Consider the following 20,780-nt stretch of genomic DNA (forward strand, 5'->3'; position numbering starts at 1 on the left):
AATCCAATCTACCCAATTGACTTTGCTTGTCAGAAGCTGGCTGGGAAAGTCACAAATCTCATTCTTGTGACCGCAAGTCACTGCAACTGTAAACACAAGCCAGTTGCCAAGTGCCCAAATTGTGATCATGCGGCCATGGAGATAACACAATGATTGTAACTTCGAGGATGAATTGTAAGTCATTTTTTTTCTGAGACCATCGTAATGCTGAACTGTCATTAAACAAACAGTTGTAAGTCAAGGGCTACCTATATTAATCCCTGGTACTATTAGTTTCCTATGCTGAATTATCCCCTCTTAATATTTTTGGTTTTTCTGTTTTCATTACAATAGCCAGTTCATCTTGTCATACCATTCAAACCAAGCCTTTTTTTTTGCTCTGTATGGGAAGTCTTAATTAAAACAAACCAATAAAGCTCAAGTCTGTCTTCTTAAAAAAAATAAATTATTTTAGATGTTTTGACTGAGCACTGAACCCATGATCTTGCTGATGGTCATGTGTCTGAGTTAGGTTTCCATTTCTATATGTAGTCCCCAATGTTCTTTGAGTTGGAGGAGATACATATTCTCGTATCTTCCTAATAAGTCTTCAGAACAGTGGCTCTCATAAAGCCTGAATAGAAGTGCTTCTTCCAGGGATTCCTCATATTTTGGGGGGTCAATTTTATCTTCTTTTGTTACAACAGGTAAGGAGGACAAATACATCCTCCCAGTCCAGGGATTCCAATCAACTGTTTTGCTCTGCTCTTCTTCCATCCCTGTTTCCTGGTTCTCTCTGGTCCTTGTTCCACTCTGGTGAAGTTTTGAAGTTGTCTTTTGAGTTATCAGAGATAGTAAAGCATGTGGCTCTTTGAGCGCAGCTTCTTTTTCATCCAAAAAGGTCTTATTTGGATCAGGCACCAAACAAATGTCTGCTATAACATCACACTCGGAACACAAGTGAGCCTGGTTGGGCTCATCAGCCATGAAATTTATCAGAGGGACCTCAGCATCATATAATTGTAAAGAAGCAGAATTCCTTTCATTCACAAGGATTTTTTTTACCTGTTGCCGGAAAGAGGTATCTGAAGCTTGTGGGTCAAACTGGGGGGAATAGCCCTGCTTTGTCCCATAGATGGGCAACTCTGACATAGCTGCTTGTGAATTGTGCAGTGCACAATCTGGTTCACAAATACAGCTAAACATTTGTTGTTTCTCTTGAACCGGAGTCATCTGTTCAGACCTCACATCAAATTCATATACCACCACCTCATCATTGTGCGGCTGTCCTGAAGCCTGGGGCGATTCCAGATCTGCCAGTTTTAGTTTGCTTCCGTTTTGCTCATTTTTGAGTACAATGTCCTTTTCTAAGAAATTATTGTTTCCTAGACCTTTTTTCGAAGCTTTCTTTTCTACACAGCGTCCCACACCAGTCTCAGCATTGATGTAGTCATTGCCAGTTCTCCGTTGATCATTGTCCGTAAAGGATTTATGTTCTTCTAGAACATTAACTGTAATGAAGTTAACCACTATTTTTTCAGAAGGAACAAAACTATCTCTTCCACAGCTTTGACTGTATTTCAAGATCTGAAACGAAAAAGGTAAAACTTTAGAAAGAAAATAGCCCTATCTGTTAAATATCAACCAAATCTGCTGGAATATGCTTGTGACATAACTGTGTGAACATTTCCTTGATGACATTTCCTTGATAACTATCAGGCCTACAGTGCTGAGTAAGGAATGGAAGATTGGTGGCTAAAAGAGATGTTGGCACCCACAGTTTCACACCTTTCCCTCTGAAAATTAGGGGAAAAATGATCTACAGCTACCACTTCCTCACTCATTTACCTCTTATCTTCTTTCTTCTGTAATTTCTGCTTCATTAGTTTTTTAATTTCTTCTCTATAATTTTTCCTTTCTACCAAGTTATTATAGGTAATATTTCTTGCATTTCTTTCTTTGACATGCGCTTAAGAATTCATTTATCTACTGCTGTATTTTTTTAACAATAACAAATCATTGCTATTCAGCCTGGCCTACAATCTATGCATGTGTGTATCATTATGAGTAGTTTAAAAAGAAAATAGTTTCACTCACGACTTACTTACTCATGATGGCTTTATACATTACCCTGAGCCATGGCTAGTTTTAATCATGGTTCATGGTTTAAAGATGATTAACCAATGTTGTTAAGTTAAAAATGGGAAAATCAAAATATGTCTTAGTGCAGGGCTTTTCAACCTTTTCACCCACTTTTAGGATATGGCAACATCCGAGTACCACCAGTCACCTAGCAAGGTGGAAAAACAATGACCCCCCCAAAAAGGAAAAAGGTGATGAAGTACAGGTAGTCCTCGACTTACAACAGTTCACTTAGTGACTGTTCAAAGTTACAATGGCACTGAAAAAAGCACCCCCCAAGCCACAGCCAAGTTAGACACCTGCCTGCCTGCCCGCCCGGCGGTGCTCTTCCTCCTGTTCGAGGTTTTCATTGTTGTGAGCATTTCTGTTGAGGATTGGCAGCGGGGGTGGGGTGGGGGTGTGTTTGGTTTTTATTCCCCCCATCTGCTGGGTGGTTGCAGCATGTTTTGGTCACTTCACATGACCCTGGGACACTGTGACCATCATAAATATGAATCAGTTGCCAAGCATCTGAATGTCAATCACAAGAGCCTGGAGATGCTGCAACATTCCAGCTGATTGGCACTTCTTCTGGACTCAGCAGACATGCTGGGATCAGCGCCGAGCTCCAGCTGGAGCCTGGTGCTGATCCTGGCGCTTCCACTGAGCCCTGACAGCCCTGCAGCTCCATCCATCTCTCGCTCAGACTTGGGCGGTGCTGCCACTGGTTCAGCTCATTCCCCTCCCCCATTACCACTTTTCTAGGATGGTCGTGTACCACCTGCCAGGTGCCAATGTACCACAGGTGGTACCCGTACCACTGGTTGAAAGCCTTGTCTTAGTGCAACGAATGAACACAAGTATTGAAATATGTTTGAAGACACTTGGACTGAAAATCTGTTTATGCTTCAGCCGGTGGACAGTTAGCAAGCCAACTAAATGTACAAAAAATAAATTTAAAATACAGTTATCCAAAGTATATGCATGATTGATGCATTTTTAAATATTTGTGAAACATCAAATACTGAATCTAAAACTCATTGGAAAAAATCTAAGACTTTTAATATATATATATATATATATATATATATATATATATATATATATATATATATATATATATATATATATATATATATATATATCAGTTCATTCTTCCACTTCTATTAAAGACTGCAAGCACCAACACTGCCAAGTTTTATTCTCTAAAATTCTGGAGAAATTAACCAATCACAACAGTAAGCACTGTACTGTTGAAGAGTAGGCTTCCAAAGGAGTCAAGGCAAGGTTCCCATACTGTATTAAGCCATGTCTGTTGCTTAATGCACACGGTATCAAGTCTTGCTCCAAGGATATTCTCTGTCTCTTGATGGCATGGCAACTGGCGAGGATGCTTTTAAAGAGCAGCACAATCTGTCTGCTTGTAATCCATTGAGATCAAATGCCCCAATGGAAGGTATCTACACTTCCATCTGCTGGAGAAGACTCCTGCAAGTCCCTTGGACTGCAAGGCGATCAAACCGGTCAGTCCTAGAGGAGATCAACCCTGACTGCTCTTTAGAAGGCCAGATCCTGAAGCTAAAACTCAAATACTTTGGCCATCTAATGAGAAGGAAGGACTCACTGGAGAAGAGCCTAATGCTGGGGAAGATTGAGGGCAAGAGAAGAAGGGGACGACAGAGAATGAGGTGGCTGGATGGAGTCACTGAAGCAGTAGGCATGAGCTTAAATGGCCTCCAGAAGATGGTAGAGGACAGGAAGGCCTGGAGGAACGTTGTCCATAGGGTCGCGATGGGTCGGATACGACTTCGCAACTAACAACAACAACACTTCCATCTTCCTAAATACAGCACAGTTCCCTCTTGCCAAATCTTGCTTGGCAACTTTGGATTCTCCTTAATGAGCTCAGCTATTGGTCCTTTGCAGGATTATTTGCAGTCATCTAGTTCAGGGGTAGGCAACCTCAGCTCTTTTATGACTCATGGACTTCAACTCCCAGAATTCCTGAGTCAGTTATGCTGACTCAGGAAATCTGGGAGTTGAAGTCCATGAGTCATAAAAGAGCCGAGGTTGCCTACCCCTAATCTAGTTGTTAGTGCTCTGAGAGTCATTGAGGCCACATTTTTTTTTGGGGGGGGGGGCGTTATCTGTATTCTCAGAATCACTTGAATCAGAGTGAAAATGGATAGGGGACCCTCTTGGGACTTCAGAAAGGACTGTGCTGTAAACAGGAGATAGATGGTGGCATATACAGAAGGAGATAGTGTCTGATTCAAGAGACTCTGAGGATGCAGATAAACTCCCAAGTGGCCTCAGAGTAGTAATGACCAGATGACTGCAAAGAATATAACACCTTCCATTCCCCATCAGTTAGTTAGAACTGAAAAAGCTTCTTCGATAAGAAGCAAAACGTTTTCAATGAAAAAAAACCAAGAAAATCTAGTTGCCTTTTGGAAAAGCACCTTTGGGACATCTTCCAATGTCTTTCGCCATCACTGTGGGTAAAGCTTATTACTGATTTGCCACAATGCTGTCTGAGTGACGCTAAAAGACTCTGTAAGTCAGAGGTCCCCAACCTTTTGGGCACCAAGGTTCCATGGAGAAAGGTTTTTCCTCAGAACAGAAAAAGCATGGTTTCGTGTGCTGCCTGCATCCAATGGATGAGGCTTCACTTGTTTGTACCGACCGGTTGCTGGTATGCTGCGGCCCGGTGCCAGTCCATGGACCAGAGGTTGGGGACCCCTGCTGTAAGTCATTTGTAGAAATCCTCCATAGTTATGTAAAACACTTTGAGCCCTTCCAAATAGTTGCATAGGTGAAAAAGAGATATCTTTCCAAAAATATCGTCTCTACCCGGCAATTGCTATTTTAAGAAAAGCAATTTTGGGTAACTGCTCCTTGATATGGTTTGCTTCTACAGTACCTATCAGATTCTTCAAGTGAACTATCTTATGTAAACTGACCTGAGGATAAATAAAATGCAAAATTCATTCCTCCACAGGTGCTAATTCTTCCTGTTCTCCGTTTCTATTAATGCATGACAGAAATTGCAGCATCCACAATTCCCAGGAATAGCTATCTGTATTTAATGTCCACCATTGTTTCAGCTAAAGAGCTTTTTTCAGATACGACATTTGTACTTGTATAAACTAGGTTTCACTGCACATTGCCTTAAAAAATTACGGCATCGTATATTTCAAAGATGACAAAGAAGCCTTACCAAATTCTTGGGATACGTTTGCTTCACAAGATGAGTGTACCTATATAGACAACAGCTTGACACCAAAATAATCAGGACTAATAAAAGGCCTGGTAAAGTATACCCAAATATGACTGTGGCAGTTTGCTTGAAAACTGGATCTGCTGAAAAAATATAGGTTAGATGTTTTCCATTTTTCAAAGGGCCAACAGGCAAAAGCATTAACAATTTCCCATTTGAAAGGGGGGGGGGGAACATGCATTCTGCAGGTGCTCTTCATCTTACAAGCCATTCATTTTGTGATTGTTTGAAGTTACAATGTCACTGAAAAAAGCAGTCCTCACACTTACAACCATCATAGTATCCCCAAGGTCTCATGATCAAAATTTGGGCATTTGGCAGCTGGCATATATTTACGACGCTTGCAGCATCCCAAGGCACCCGACTGCCATTTGTAATCTCCCCAGCTAGCTTCTGACAAGCAAAGTCAGTGGATGAAGCCAGATTCTCTTTGACAACCACATGAATCATGTGCTTGTTAAGAGAACCTGGCTTCTTCCACAGACCTCGCTTCACTTAACAACTGCAGTTATGTGCTTAAGAACTACGTCAAAACAAGGGTTGTAAAATCAGATGCAACTGACTTAACAATTGCCTTGCTTAGCCATAGGAATTCTGGTCCCAACTGTCATAAGCCAAGGTCTACTTGTATATTGAATAGAAAATATGCTTAAGATATACGGTAATATCTATTTGGAAGTTTAACATATTTTAAAATCTTTCTAATTTCTAGTAAAAAATCTGATCAGATTAGAGCAGACATGTCAAACACAAGGCCCGGGGGCCAGATCCAGCCCGTGAAGTGGTTTCATGCGGCCCGCAAAGCCATCCTGGAAACAGTGAGGGAACGCCCCCCACTGCCTTGGCCCTGGCCCAGAGACCCTCCTTCTGCCAGAGACCCTCAGATCTGTCCCACTCCTGCCCAGGCCCCTATAGGCACCCTTGATGCGAATGATGTAGAGCTGGCCATGCCCACCCAGTAGGCCATATGCACTCTAGCCATGCCCACCCAGTAGGCCACGCCCACCCTGGCCATACCCACCTGGCCCCCAGAGAGCAACCGCAATGCTGATGTGGCCCTCAATGAAATTGAGTTTGACACCCCTGGATTAGAGGGTTATTCAGAACTGAAAAGTGCCCTTTAGCTTCTGTAGAGAATTTTGACAGGCCTGTCTTCAACATATGCCCACATGTAAGCCAGCATATTTATGAAATATATTATTTTTCAAAATGCACTGCATGTTAGCAAGCATTTAAAATAAGGTCCCTTTTATAACTTCTTGCTTGTGTAACAGCTGGGTTATGTTCTTTTAAATTCTATATTTAGGCTGTTCATCCAGAGTAAGTTATTGATTTCTCTGCCAGCAGTTTCTTTCTTTGCCCAATTTATCTGCATTTATTAGGAATACATAGGCAATTAATAATGACTAAAAAGGGCTGACTTGCTTGTTTCTAATAAAAGGTTTAAAATTATGCTCTTCAGACTCTCATCAAAGCAAAAAGGCAACTACTTAGTATTGCAGAGCTGGAAATGAGTGGTAAAAACAGGTCTATTTTTGTAAAAGTAACTAGCAGAGGCCGTATTGTAATATGAAGGTTGCCTTTTCTATCTATCATGAGACATGAATGGAAACCTAAGGTCAGCTATGATAGACCTTGGTTGCTCTTTCAAAAAAAACCCACCCAATTATGATGTTATAGAAATTGAAGAATGAGAAGGTTTCCATTTGTGGCAGATGTAACACAGGAAATGTTACATGTATTATAAAACCAAAAGATTCTTCTTAAGAATTTTCAAGAGAACTAGAACCTATGTGGAATTCTTCCTCAACAACTTTCGTCCTTTCATAGTATTGATGACACACAGAAGTGTGGTGTATTTTATACTCCTTTGCTTACCTTTCAGGGTAGCGATGCAGTGTTCTTCAGATAATTCACTAAACAGAAGTGGAGTAATATATACTTGTACTGTGACACAGTATATTGTATTTGGCTGTAACTGTTGCACCTCCAATCTGTTGTTTTGAATGCAAAACATCCACTGCAGAAAGGAAGGAGGAAGGAAAATCTTTTTATATTTTAAAAAGTTAACTATATTGAGACGTCACTTACTGGAAAAAAAAAACAGATGAAAAGCCCTTTCTGAAAACTACTCTATAGCCTCATATAAAAGCAGAAAACATGCCATATATTGGGGTTTGAAAAGCCTAGCTAAAAGCACTGCATAACAATAAATATTGCAATCATGCAATGTCACATACGACACTTTCTCACTATACTGTACGTGGAGAAATGAAAGTTTGCTCTGCTTTGAAAAGGAGTCTTTTGTCTTCAACAATATTTTGAACTAGAGCTTTGTCCAGGCAACAGATGCTTGAAATTCTAACATGATAAGTACGTAACTTCTGATTTGATACGGCAGCACTTATGCTATGTTGTGATAGGGCTATAAAAGTGAAAGACTGTTATTTTTACAACCAGTTATGAATGCGCAAACTGTGTCAGATATGGCACCCAGAAACAAAAGTTGCAAACAAGTCATTGACTGGTTAACAGTTCCCAATCTTCTGGGGGCACATTTGTGATTAACAACCCCCCCAGCGTTATGGGAACAGTTGCAATACAACTCTTGTGGGATATAGTTGGGCACATATAAATCAGGTTGAGGGCACTTTAAAATGTTCATAGTGCCCTCTTGTGGTTTGGCTGTGTTCATATAGCATAGAATTGGGCAACTCACCATCTGTATCCATCCAGCCTCCCTAAACTCTCAGTGATGCTGCTGAAATTGGTGGCAAAATGTTCAATTTCCAATCATGTCATATTTAGGAATTATTTTTATCCACAAAAATAAAGGTAGAAATGGAAGCAAATACTGTACTGGGGAGGCAAACAAACTGGATTTTCAGCCTTCCTCTCCAACAGTGAACTGTAGTGAAATATTATAGCAGGGGTCTTCAAACTTGGCCCTTTTATGACTTGTGGACTTCCTCTCTCTCTCACACACAATGCTTGAGAGAGAGGCAGGCAAAGAAAATTAAAGAAACTGGGTAGGGAAAACTATTTTATTTTTATTTATTTTATTTTAATTCCATTTATATCCCGCCCTTCTCCGAAGACTCAGGGAGGCTTACAAGCTTAGCAGTAGCCTTCATTCTATGTATATGCCTGCTTATTAGGGCTTTCACCCCCCCCCCAAGCGGCATTATTACAAAGTCAGCTTAATTGCCCCCAACAATCTGGGTCCTCATTTTACCTACCTCGGAAGGATGGAAGGCTGAGTCAACCTTGAGCCTGGTGGGACTCAAACCTGCACTAATTGCAGGCAGCTGGTGTTACTTAAGGAGGCATTAGCCCACTGCTCCACCAAGGCTATTTCAAGCAGGAAATCTAAAGGACTTGAGTAGAAGGGCAAAAAGTATCAGCTCAGTTTCCAGCAAGGATTCTAAAGCCTCAAGAACTCTTGGTGAGAAGTAGATTTTCATCTATTTCAGCTATATATTCTAAGCCAGCTTTTTTTGTGTGTTTGAGAGGGGGGCTTACTTAAGGTGCTAGTCAGCAAGGCAGATGGACAGCAATGCCATAGGAAGAGCTGTGGTTCCAGATTATATTTAGATTGCTTCTCTTTGGGGATTTGCCCTGCTCTGTAGTTGCTTCATAGTTTTGCTTCTCGTTTCTACTTCTGGCTCTGTTTCCTGAATTGGTTTTTTTTTCAGTCCGCACTTGCCATATTTAAGGTAATTAGATGGAGGATAAGCATTGATTTGACCTGGCAAACTGCCCTGGAGTTCCAGGTGCATCTTTCTTTTCCAGGAATTCATATACATTGGCAACTCCTCAAACTGGGGGGGGGGTGGAGGACGGGGAGCTTGGGAAAGAAAACATATTTTGAAAACAAGAATGCCCTCCAACACGGGGCAATCTCCTCCTCACATATAATCTTCTGTTCTAGACTGCAGGTTTCCTACTACGGATGTGCATATAAAAAGAGAAAGATTAAACTGGGAACATCTACAAACCCAGACATCAGGCACAGTTACATTCTCACTGCATCTACAGTCGTTGTCTGAAAACAGCGTTGGATTTTATCTTTGTCTGTCTACATCAGCGTTTCTCAATCTCTGTACCTTTCGTCTGAGTGGAGTTGGCATCCGCTCATCTTAAAAGTCACCCGGGTTGAGCTACACTGATCTACATCTTCACAAGCCAGGAGAATACCACATCTATTTAGCCAGTCGCACAATCCATTTAAAATTGCCAAGCAATAGTTTCCATTTCCATATTCAGACTTACTCTTTTATTTATGTTCTTGTTGAATACTGACACGTTATATTGTAGGCCCGAGTATATTTCCTGCAAATATACAGGTTCCTCTCTGGGATTTCTCTTCCACTTCTGGGGGGGAACAACAGTGACTGAAATAGAATTCTCGGTAGATGAGAGGGCAAATGCAGGTGGATCAATAGTTGCTGAAAAGCAAACAAATACAGTTATTTAAAAGAATAAGAACACAATAAAGGGGAATATTTGTAGCTCAGGGTTGAAATGAGGGGTCCTTGATGCTCTCTGAGCTTGCTTGTTTTCTTGCAGTCATTTCATTACCGAAACTTAAGTAACATCATCAGTGCTAGGGATGGTATTACTACTTTTGCGTAATGAAATGTTTGCAAGAAAACAAGAAAGCTCAGAGAGCACCAAGTACCCCTCAGTAAGAACACAATCAAAACCCAACTGAGACAGAATTTCCTTGTTGGTCTATCTGGTTTATTTTTACCTTGAACTTTTCAGTAACACAGGTTTAGGCTTGCCTATTCCAACTGGTGAGTACAAAACTTGGGTTGATACTTAACATTAGGAAAACCAAGATCATGGCATCCGGCACTCTCAATTCCTGGCAAATAGATGGGGAAGAAATGGAGGTAGTGACAGATTTTATTTTCCTGGGCTCCAAGATCACTGCAGATGGGGACTGCAGCCAAGAAATTAAAAGACGCTTGCTCCTCGGGAGGAAAGCCATGGCAAATCTAGACAGCACACTAAAAAGCAGAGACATCACCCTGTCAACAAAAGTGCGTATAGTCAAGGCTATGGTCTTCCCAGTTGCAATGTATGGCAGTGAAAGTTGGACCATAAAAAAGGCTGAGCGCCAAAGAATTGAGGCCTTTGAACTATGGTGCTGGAGAAGACTCCTGTGAGTCTCTTGGACTGCAAGGCGATCAAACCGGTCAGTCCTAGAGGAGATCAACCCTGACTGCTCTTTAGAAGGCCAGATCCTGAAGCTAAAACTCAAATACTTTGGCCACCTAATGAGAAGGAAGGACTGACTGGAGAAGAGCCTAATGCTGGGAAAGATTGAGGGCAATAGAAGAAGGGGACGACAGAGAATGAGGTGGCTGGATGGAGTCACTGAAGCAGTAGGTGTGAGCTTAAATGGAGTCCAGAACATGATAGAGGACAGGAAGGCCTGGAGGAACGTTGTCCATAGGGTCGCGATGGGTCGGACACGACTTCGCAGCTAACAACAACAACAAATTCAAACTGGTACCTCTCCAGATTGTTTCACTACTTTGATCATCATTTCAAATCAGCACAGACCATTGTGGCTAGTCATGAGGAAACTTAGGTTCCAATACAATTACAGAGGACCAGGTTGGATAGGCTGCCTTATATAAGAAAAGTTTTAATATCTTCCCTTCAATTGTATCATTAATTTGAATTTATTTAGAAAAATTCAGTATATTGAGCAGGATCTAAAAAAAAAACCTGAGAAAGTTTCTCCATTAGTCAAAAGGCATTTATATTGGTTTTCATAATCAATTGCCATTGAATGTATACCATACGGCCAACCTGGCTTTGAAATTGAGAGGTGATTCAAAAGCAGTTCCAGATGAAGTGTGATAATTTTTTTAATCAAAGAGAGAGAGAAAAAATAAAGCTACTAGACTAGTCCAGGCTTCTCACTGAATCTACATATTGCAATAAATATCTTTAGAAGCTGTCTTGTTTTGATTAATACAGTGACTTTTTTGGAGGGGAAATGGAAGTGTGTATCTGTGTGTTTCCCATAGAACTTCCTTTTTCAACTTCAACAAGTTTGGAGAAACAGACCAAAACCAGAATATTAATGAGTGCCAGTTGCAGCAGACTCAAATTAATACCCTCTACCCAGAAAAATAAAAAAAATGTTACACAACATTTTACACAACAGCCTTAGAACTATGCAGTCAGGGACAAGTACTTTAACTATTCTTCCATGGTTTCCCCTTAGGTATTATTATGAAAATAAAACAAAAAAACTCCCCCAAACTCCTCTCTGAAGCTGCTGTTTACTTTCTGAGGGAAGCTTTCTTCTGCAGCAATGGGAGTTTTCTTGATCGTTCAGCAATTAATGGAATATTTATTTTATATTTCAAAAAATGCAATTGAACTGCCATGCACATGAATGTTATTATATAGTAAAAACCTGGGCTGAACCTTAATTACACCATTTTCTGTCTTTGTTCCTAGTCACCTTCTACTTGCATTTATTTCTATAGAACAATCCTCAGGCTGTGTTTGGACCAGTTCCTTTTTTGTCAATCATACATTTTGCATATTCCAACATGCAGTGGTGGGATTCAGCCGGTTCGCATTGGTTCGGCAGAACCAGTAGCTAAATTTTGCTGAGTTCGGAGAACCGGCTGAATGAACACTGCTTCCAGAAGTCCATTCTAGGCCGGGGAGGCCTCCCAGGCCTAGAACAGCCCACTGAAAGTGCGTGGAAGCTACTTCTAGAAGTCTGTTCTAGGCCTCAGAGGCCCAGGCCTGCATCCAATAAGAGAACCGGTTGTTCAGGTATTTGAATCCCACCACTGCCAACATGTGTCTGTTGCATGAAATCAGTGGTAAGGGACAAAGGTGAAAATCAGCAAATATCTAATACTAGTTGCTGCCCTTCAGCATCTCACAACATTGTTATGAGCATATATTAGTTGTCCTTACTCTCTGTAAATGGATTGAACCTTGGTGATTCTGCCCAGACAGAACAATTTCCCTTTAGAGAGACTTTCACTCTGGCATGATATTGCTCTTTGTGGTTGTAGGTTCCCTGTGAGAGGTCACACCAGGTTTGATTGATATTCTTACATTCTGGATACTTAATCCACTTATCTGTGCCATATCTGAATATCAAAAGGGAAAAGAAAAATTAGTCAAAATTAGCATTTTTACAATTAATCCTTAATTGGGGTTGAACTCTGAGAAGGAGGGAAAGGGAGAGTTTTGAAAGTTTTCTTTGTTGTTTAAATATTAAATGCCTATTTTAGGATTTCAGAAACTGGACTTGAGAATCTCTTCCAAAAAAGTGCATTGGGGAATGGTGGGGGTATAGCTGTGTCAAAAAGAGCACAGCAATTTCTGCTTCTGGAATTACCTGCTGGTAAGTTTTGGGTGGGCTGTGTCTGCAACTCTTTAAAGCAGCTGTATCTTTCCCTGGGATCTCTGGCTGACTGTAGAACGGCTACACAATCCTGGGAAAAGTCAGGGCTGCTTCAAAGAGTTGCTATAGCTGCTACATTCATGATACACTTGTTGCAAATTGCACTTTTAGAATCCAACCTGAACTGTGGCAGAATCTTAATATTCTATGATGTTCTCATACATAAAAAAATAAAAGTTATGTAACATAGCAAATCCTTTTCCAGCTAAATTTTAAATAAATAATTCATTTCTTAAGTTTTTAGTAAGGAATGATGTTTTGATGAAATAGCAAAAATAAGATTTAAGGACAAATTTTTCAAGGGCTCTGAACTGTTTCAAAAATCCAGTATTATCATTGAGAAGTGGGTGGCTTTTTCATGTCTAATGCTGCATTCTTCAGCATACTCTACTGAGAGCTTCAGCAAGCAGTTAATAGCAGTGAGTCAAAATACTATTAACTCTATGCTATGTGCTTTCTCCTCTTAATACTCTCCCAGGCAGCCAATTGCAGAAGAGATATTTCTCAGTGGAAAACTGAATAAAGCTCTGATGTAGAAATATGAAAATTAACCTTAGGACTGCCTCTCTCATTTATAATCTTCAGCCTCTTATAGTTATAACAAAAACAAGCAGAATGAAGCATTTGCACAAGGAAATAGCTGACCTTTACAATGTACACAGTGTAAAATTCAGTAGCCAACATACATCAAATACTTCACTTTATAATTTAATTTGTTCTCTGCTATTCCTTCTGGTGGCAACCAACGCAGGATGTTCTTCAAGTTTCTGGAGATAAAATGGACATTCCGTGGGCTGGGCAAAAGACAATGTGATGCTATTGGGAAAGAAAACAAATGACACAAATGAACAATTAGATTATGATCCACACATTAAAAAAAATGGGAGGGGCTTTGACAGAATGAAACTCTTAGGTGGGCCAGAAGTTCTTTCAGGAAAAATGTTCCGTCTCCCTTCTTAGGCATTGAAAAATAGAGGATGTTCTTTGCTGCCATATAGTAGCTTCACATTCAAAAAGCAATCTTGTAGGCTTAATAGAGAGCTAGTTTGGTCTAGTAGTTAAGGTTGCTGTTCTAGGGAAAATAGGAGGAAAGTGTGTTGAATTATTTGTAAAAATAAAAAGGCGGAATACAAATAAATAACATAAAAAATAATATATACCGTATTCCCATTTTTAATGCTATTGTGGATAGTTTGTTTAACCATAGGGATACAATTTCCATAGACTGAAGTTAAAAATGATCATTGCGCTTATATTTTACTGATTATATCTATAATATATATTGGTGAAAATTTAATAGAGCAGCAAGTTTTGTGGCATTTTTGGGGAAGTTCATATTTATTTCCAGTATGCTCCTGGCAATTTCTGGGGTTGATATACTGTGTAGTGTTTTGTTTCTGGGACAGCAAAGAGATAGGCCTGTATGGGCCTGTTTGGTTGCAGATTGGATTTTGATGGTGAGGCTCATTGAATATTTAACTTTATAGAACAAACATGTCAAACACAAGGCCCGGGGGCCAGATCCGGCCCGCAAAGTGGTTTCATGTGGCCCCCGAAGCCATCCTGTAAACAGTGAAGGAACGGTCCCAGCTGCCTTGGCCCTGGCCCAGAGACCCTCCTTCTGCCAGACACCCCCAGATCTGTCCCACTCCTGCCCAGGCCCCCATAGGCACCCTTGATGCCAATGATGTAGAGCTGGCCATGCCCACCCAAGTAGGCCATACGCAATCCAGCTGTGCCCACCCAGTAGGCCACGCCCATCCAGGCCATACCCACCCGGCCCCCCGAGGGCAACCACAATGCTGATGTGGCTCTCAATGAAATTGAGTTTGACACCCCTGTTATAGAAGAACTCTACAGATACAGATGGTCCTCACTCACCACCCCCTTGTTCAGTCATCGTTTGAAGTTATTACAGACTGAAAAAAATAACTTTATGGCTAATTTACCACCTTTGCAGCATCCTTCAGTAACATGAGAGTAAGCACAGCCACGGCTCCCAGCACTGGGCTGCAGTGCAATCACATTGCTTTCAATGTATACAAAACAATGAGCAGGCACTTAAACATTGCAAAGGGTAGGGGAGTGATTAGGAAGCAACCAAACACGTGAAAAGTATAAAACTGAGTAGTCTTTTTTCTTCTGGTTGGAAAACACTGCCATGGTCACATGATTTTCCATTTAGTGACTGCTTCACTTAGCAGTGGCATTGAGAGTTCCAATTAAAGTTATTTACTAAGGACCACCTGTGGTCCTTGGTTATTGGTTGCTCCTCCAGCAATCATCCAATGTTACAATGGTGCCGAAAGAGGAGGTTTAAGACCTATCCAGTCACATGATTGCAGCTGGGTGCTTGGCAATTGGCATGCATTTATGATGGTGACAACATCCCGTGGTTACATGATTGCCATTCATGACTTTCATAATGAGCTTCCAACAAGCAAAGCTGGCTGGAAGTCAGCAGTTGTAGTCATGTGATGTCAGGCTTAATAACCATAACTGATTCATTTCACAACTGCAGCTGGGACTAATATAATAAATTGAGCATGGTCACATGATAAATCATTTTAATAACTGTGTCACTTAGCTATGGCAAGTGAAGACTACCTGTACTTGAGTTTGAAAGTTATAAGTAACAATGAATTGGTCTTGTGAATTACTGACAATATTTGGAAATAACACCTTAATTACTTAAGTACATTTATGGAGATTTTTTTAAATACTAAAGATGTTAATGTTATATTATGTTCCAAAACTTTGGGTCCTTATTGTTTTGGGGGAGTTATGGTTATATCAGGTCTGCGGTATTGCTAAGAGAATTATTTTGAGAAAATGGAAAGGTAGCATTATTCCTGATATTAAGGAGCAGATTCAAGAGATGTGTAATTTATCTGTCTTTGAAAGGGCAATTCTATCTACTACTGTATACTAATAAAAATCACATGATACGTTCTCTTCTGGCATAGATTTTGAAATATTTTGTAACCTTAAACTATCTTAATTTATTTTCTTTAATTTAGATAGGTTTAAGTATGTTTTGATATTTTAGGATATATAATATCTACAGGTGGTTTAACCTTTTTTTGTTAAGTTTGTTATCGTTTTCTTTTATTGTTTTAAATAAGTTTTCCATATTTTTGCACATTTATTCTTATAAAACTTTTTAAGATAAATAAGCTTAGTAGAAATAAAAGACAAGTTCTATTTCAAATCTGTGTTTATTTGTACTGTATGCATGCAAACAGTAGTTGTGTTAATCTGGTTATAGAATTAACCATATTTTGAATTTGCATAACACAGTAAACCATAAAATAACCAAACCAGCTGGATTCATAATTGAGGTTAGTGATTAAATTTAACCAAAATTAAAGTTATGCCATCAGGCTCATTGTAACGTGGATTAAATGTCTGTGAGAACTCAGTACATAATGCAGAATTCTATGCAGCTTATTTTAACCATGCTATTGCTATGTATTGCCAATGTTATTGTTATGTAGGTCCATCGTAATATGGAACTATCTTTATAATTCTTTTAAAAAAGCATTTTTAACCTAATTGCATTAATTGGTATGCCACTTTTTCTCCAAGAAAATCAAGATAGTATTTATAACCATCCGCTGCATTAGCTGGTACTTAGATCTATGAAAACTGCAGGGCGGAGGAGGCACCCATCCTTAGAAATAACTTCAAAGCAACAGTAGGGCTCTTCTTTCCCCCAAAGAGTGTGCTGTCCAACAACACAAGAAATCTTGAAGCATAAAAAGACAATTTGAAAGCTCACATGGGAAAACAGCCCAGCCCTTTCTAAGCCAAAGACCTGTCTGATCGGGTTCAGCTACCTGTTAAAAACTTTGCACGTTTCCCCTAAGCCTACTTAAGTCTTGCACACTGTTTGCATAAACAGTGCCACTTTAAAAAGTGAGCTTGGATTCTCTCTCCCCCCCCCGGGATTCGTCCACTCTTCAAGTATTCCGAGGCATCCCTTTCCTGATATTTGCAAATAATAAATTTAATGCCCTTTCCAAGACCTAACGAATCTTTCGCTACCCTCCCATTATTGCTGCTGGCCGCTTTTTTTTTTTAATCTTCATCTATCAACACATCCGTCGCTCTTAGCAAAACGTGCCAGGAGCAGAAGCGGCTCAACGTATCGGGTTAAGCCCAAAACTGCGAGGAAGCTGCCCCGGGCGACCCCCCAGCGTTCCCGCGTCACCTACCTGCCACCTCTGAAGGAGGCGCGGGGAAGATCAGCCGGAGCAGGAGGAGCCAGAGAGCTGACGCCGCGCGGTCACTCATTGAGAAAGGACAGCGCCTGTCCGTTGCATGATGCTCTTCTCCGTCACTTTCTCCTCAATTCGGTCGGACGCAGAGGGCGACCGCAGCGGCGACCCCAACAAGCCAAGGAGAGAACTTCCGGTCTTCCCAGGGCTGACACGCTTAGCGACTCCTGCCTGGCCGCTTTTGGCTCGTTCCCCTGAGAGGGAGCGACGCGCAGCGACCCTGCCGTACCCTTCGCGCCCCGCCTGCTTTCCAGGGCTCGGGCTAGTTGCTTGCAAGTTGCGCTCTAAGCTCCTGGTTCCCGAATCCAAACAGTCAGAAGCCACGCCTGTTTAAGCGGAATAGCGGCGAAGTGGGATCTGGGTAGATTGGGGTTAAAACGCCCTCCGCCGGAATATTAGCCTCATGTAGGGCCTGGCTGGGGTTTAAATATTGGGGGGAGGTGAGGGGGGGGGGCAGAAAGTCTAATTGCAGGGCTAAGATGCTGGAAAATCTCGTCAAAAAACAAGCTCTTGTTTCATCTTCCTCCCACACACACACTTTTTTGCTTAGAAATTTCTTCCATAAAGTTGTCTTTATTGATTGATTGACTTTAGTTAAGTCTTATTTACCATAGCGTTATGAAATCTGTTTATCTCTAAATTGCTGGGGGGGGCATTGGGAAGCTGTGAAGTGCTACAGCTTTACAGAAACCACAGAGATACCTTTTTCAAATGTTTTTTTTGTCCTCATCTTTGTGGGAGAGAATGCACAAAGCCACAGTTCTTGGCACTGGTGCAAAATCCTTTGGAAGTCTGTAATTTTAGTGACAAGATACAGTACTGCTAAATGTCAGCATTTCTGCCAGAAGGACTATGTCAATTTCTGTTTCCTATTACATGGTCTTAAGAAGTGTATCCTACAGTATTTTACTTGATTAACCATTTGCATTAATTGAAGAAAAACATGTTAGCTAATTGAAAAGGCATTCACAATTTATGGAGCAGAACTTGTTATTTACTTTAAAAAAATGTCAAAACGCTGGGGCTGGCCAGCACAGCTTTAGAACCAAGGCATCTCTCTTCCACGAGTTTTAATGAGAAGAGGATACTCTTAATATTGTTGCCTGCTGCAACACCAACTTCTAAAAATAAATAATTATGTATGCATTTTATGAATATGTAACTGATTTGCTCAACAATGAAAATGATCCATAAGATGTGCTATGTTTCTTTATAATGCAGCTCTACATAAGATTATATAGAATCACAAAACCTCACTGAGTTCGGTTCTTTTCCAGGAAATTGTATACGGAATTGCAGCAATTCTATAGAAAGGGCTCCCTATGTTTTACTGGGCATATATAGGATTATGCTGCTAATCATGTGACATCAATAGTTGCAAGGCCAGCAACATTAGCTTCTTGCTCTAACTCATTTTGTACAAGTTGAGGCATCACTTCGATGGTTCTCATCCTTTGGGGTGTGTCAGTTGCTTATTATCACCTGCCAATGTGTTGGCACAGGGCAACTGGTCTATCAGTGAAAAATGAGTATAGAGCTTTGTTATTCATATTCTGAGGCTGGATTCACCCATTGCACTAAAACATAAGACAAAGCTTGTAAATCGTCATGGCATTTTGGGAGGCAAAAGTCTAGCAATCTGGCAAATAAAAATGGGATTATTTTATTAGAACACTTGGCAATCCTATGTGACTGATCTGCAAGTGTCTTTGCAGATAAAATTTTGTGCATTTATTCTGGCATGGATGTTCCAGTTGATCATTTCAAAGTCGGCACTGCTAATTTAATTCATCTTCAGAACCTCCTCACACTTAATGGACATTTGAAAAGTGAAACTGATTCTGAGGTTACATAGTGGACTAAACCATGGTTTATGGACTAAATGACAATTGGTTCATGCTAAGATGTAAAGATTGATGTATCAGTGGTAAAGTCAGAGTCACACGACATTCTAAGCTGAAGCCAAACAAGCCAAGTGATAGCTTAATAAGATGTGCAGAGTCAACCTCTTTTACAAATATTCATGTCAAACTGGCAACGTCACGTGATGTCACGTGACGTATTGTGACTTTTTCCCCATGGCCGCAGTTTTGGGATGACGTGTCCAGCCCGCGGGCTGGCAGTTTGACATGCCTATCATACATTGAGACTATAAGGGGGTTTCAATAAAAAAAATGCAATGATCTAAACTCAGGCTTTCATGCTATTTTCCATTCAAGACTGAATTCCTATAATAATGTGGGGTTGTCTATTATTATGAATTGGAGCAAGCTTATACAGAAAACCACTCTGTCATTACTTATATGAATTCTTTGTTAAGGGAAATATAAGAGCTATTGGACAGAATATATCAATCAGGGTAAAAACAAAATTACCTTTGTCCTTAGAGGCTGTCTATGTGATTAAAAAAGACTCACGATCAGTGCTTTTTTTGTAAAAGAAAAAGGTGCCGGAACTCACACATGTCATACAACCCGCCTTGCCTACCCTACAAGGTTCCATCCAAAAAAGGTGCCGGAACTCCGTTCTGGGCGTTCTATGAGAAAAAAAGCCCTGCTTATGATTAAAACTGCATTTTATTTCTTCTATCTATTTTATGTATATGTTAATTCAACTTGATATGTGTGTACCTGATATAAGAGATTCTGGTTCCTTCCCATAAATCAAAGGTCTTTGAAACATCTGAACACAATTGAAAATTATCCTTTTTAAAAAAGTGTACTATTACCAGACTGTGCTAAACAGTCGTATTAGGAAAATAAACAGAAACTCCATCTCAAAAATAGAATGGTGTTTAAGATTGTTATTTCACTTTAGCTATCCAGCTTTCTTATGATTATGAGTCAGAAATAGTGGCTTTGTTTTACTACTCTAACTGAAGGTGCCTATGAATTTATAACACTCTTAATTAATTAAAAGAATTTCCTTTTCCTGATCTTTCTATCGTTGAGCTCAAAATAATTTTCTTTCCCCCCAAAATGCATTTAGAAGAGCAAGCCACATAAATGTTGCTGGAAGCCCTCTAAATTAGAAACGTAAATAACATTCTCAGATTTAGTCCAAATAGCATCACATATTGCCAGATGGACTGAAGGGAACCATGCAAGAATTTGGAAGGAAATTATATGAAGAGCTTTTTAAAAAAATCTCAGCCAGATAGGCGAAGCATTTTTAAAAACAATTATATTTGGATGGAAAGAATCCAGAGAGTAATTCAAACATGCACAGATATAGCAGAATTAAATAATCAGACTCAAAACAAAATATTTGTTTCTTTAAAATTACTATATATTCTATCAAGATTAAAAAAAATACCCCTCCAAGAATCAGTCTACATAGCAGCAGGATATAAATTTAACAAACAGGATGAATTGGTATCTTTCAAATATCATGTTCAGAACAATGGAAAATATTTTTTACTCAGCCAATTCTGACTGAGAAGAGCAGCCATGGTAAAGTTTCAGGAATCCTTCTATTCAAAGGAGTTACAAAGCTGAGACCTTCACTCCTATATACCTTCTCCATAAAGTGTATAGCAAACTCCTAGTGTAAGAACAATGCTGCATCAATGATGATGATGATGGAAGGGACCGTGGAGGTCCAACCCCCTGCTCAGGCAGGAAACCCTATACCATTTCAGACAAATGGCTGTCCAATCTCTTCT

General features: G+C 40.2%; 1 protein-coding gene across 1 annotated transcript; it reads right to left on the bottom strand.

The window, feature by feature from the left end:
* Positions 1 to 507: 507 nt before the first annotated feature.
* On the bottom strand, positions 508 to 17,132 carry LOC308668107 (interleukin-20 receptor subunit alpha-like; the record flags this gene model as incomplete). Its single annotated transcript, XM_081327764.1, has 7 exons — positions 508 to 1,566; positions 5,321 to 5,463; positions 7,259 to 7,400; positions 9,653 to 9,828; positions 12,341 to 12,519; positions 13,523 to 13,652; positions 17,054 to 17,132. The coding sequence occupies 7 exons, from the start codon at positions 17,130 to 17,132 to the stop codon at positions 508 to 510; spliced, it is 1,908 nt and encodes a 635-aa protein (XP_081183890.1).
* Positions 17,133 to 20,780: the final 3,648 nt, after the last annotated feature.

Source organism: Vipera berus (genome assembly GCF_964194415.1).
Source record: "Vipera berus genome assembly, chromosome: 1".
NCBI classification, from domain to species: Eukaryota; Metazoa; Chordata; class Lepidosauria; order Squamata; family Viperidae; genus Vipera; species Vipera berus.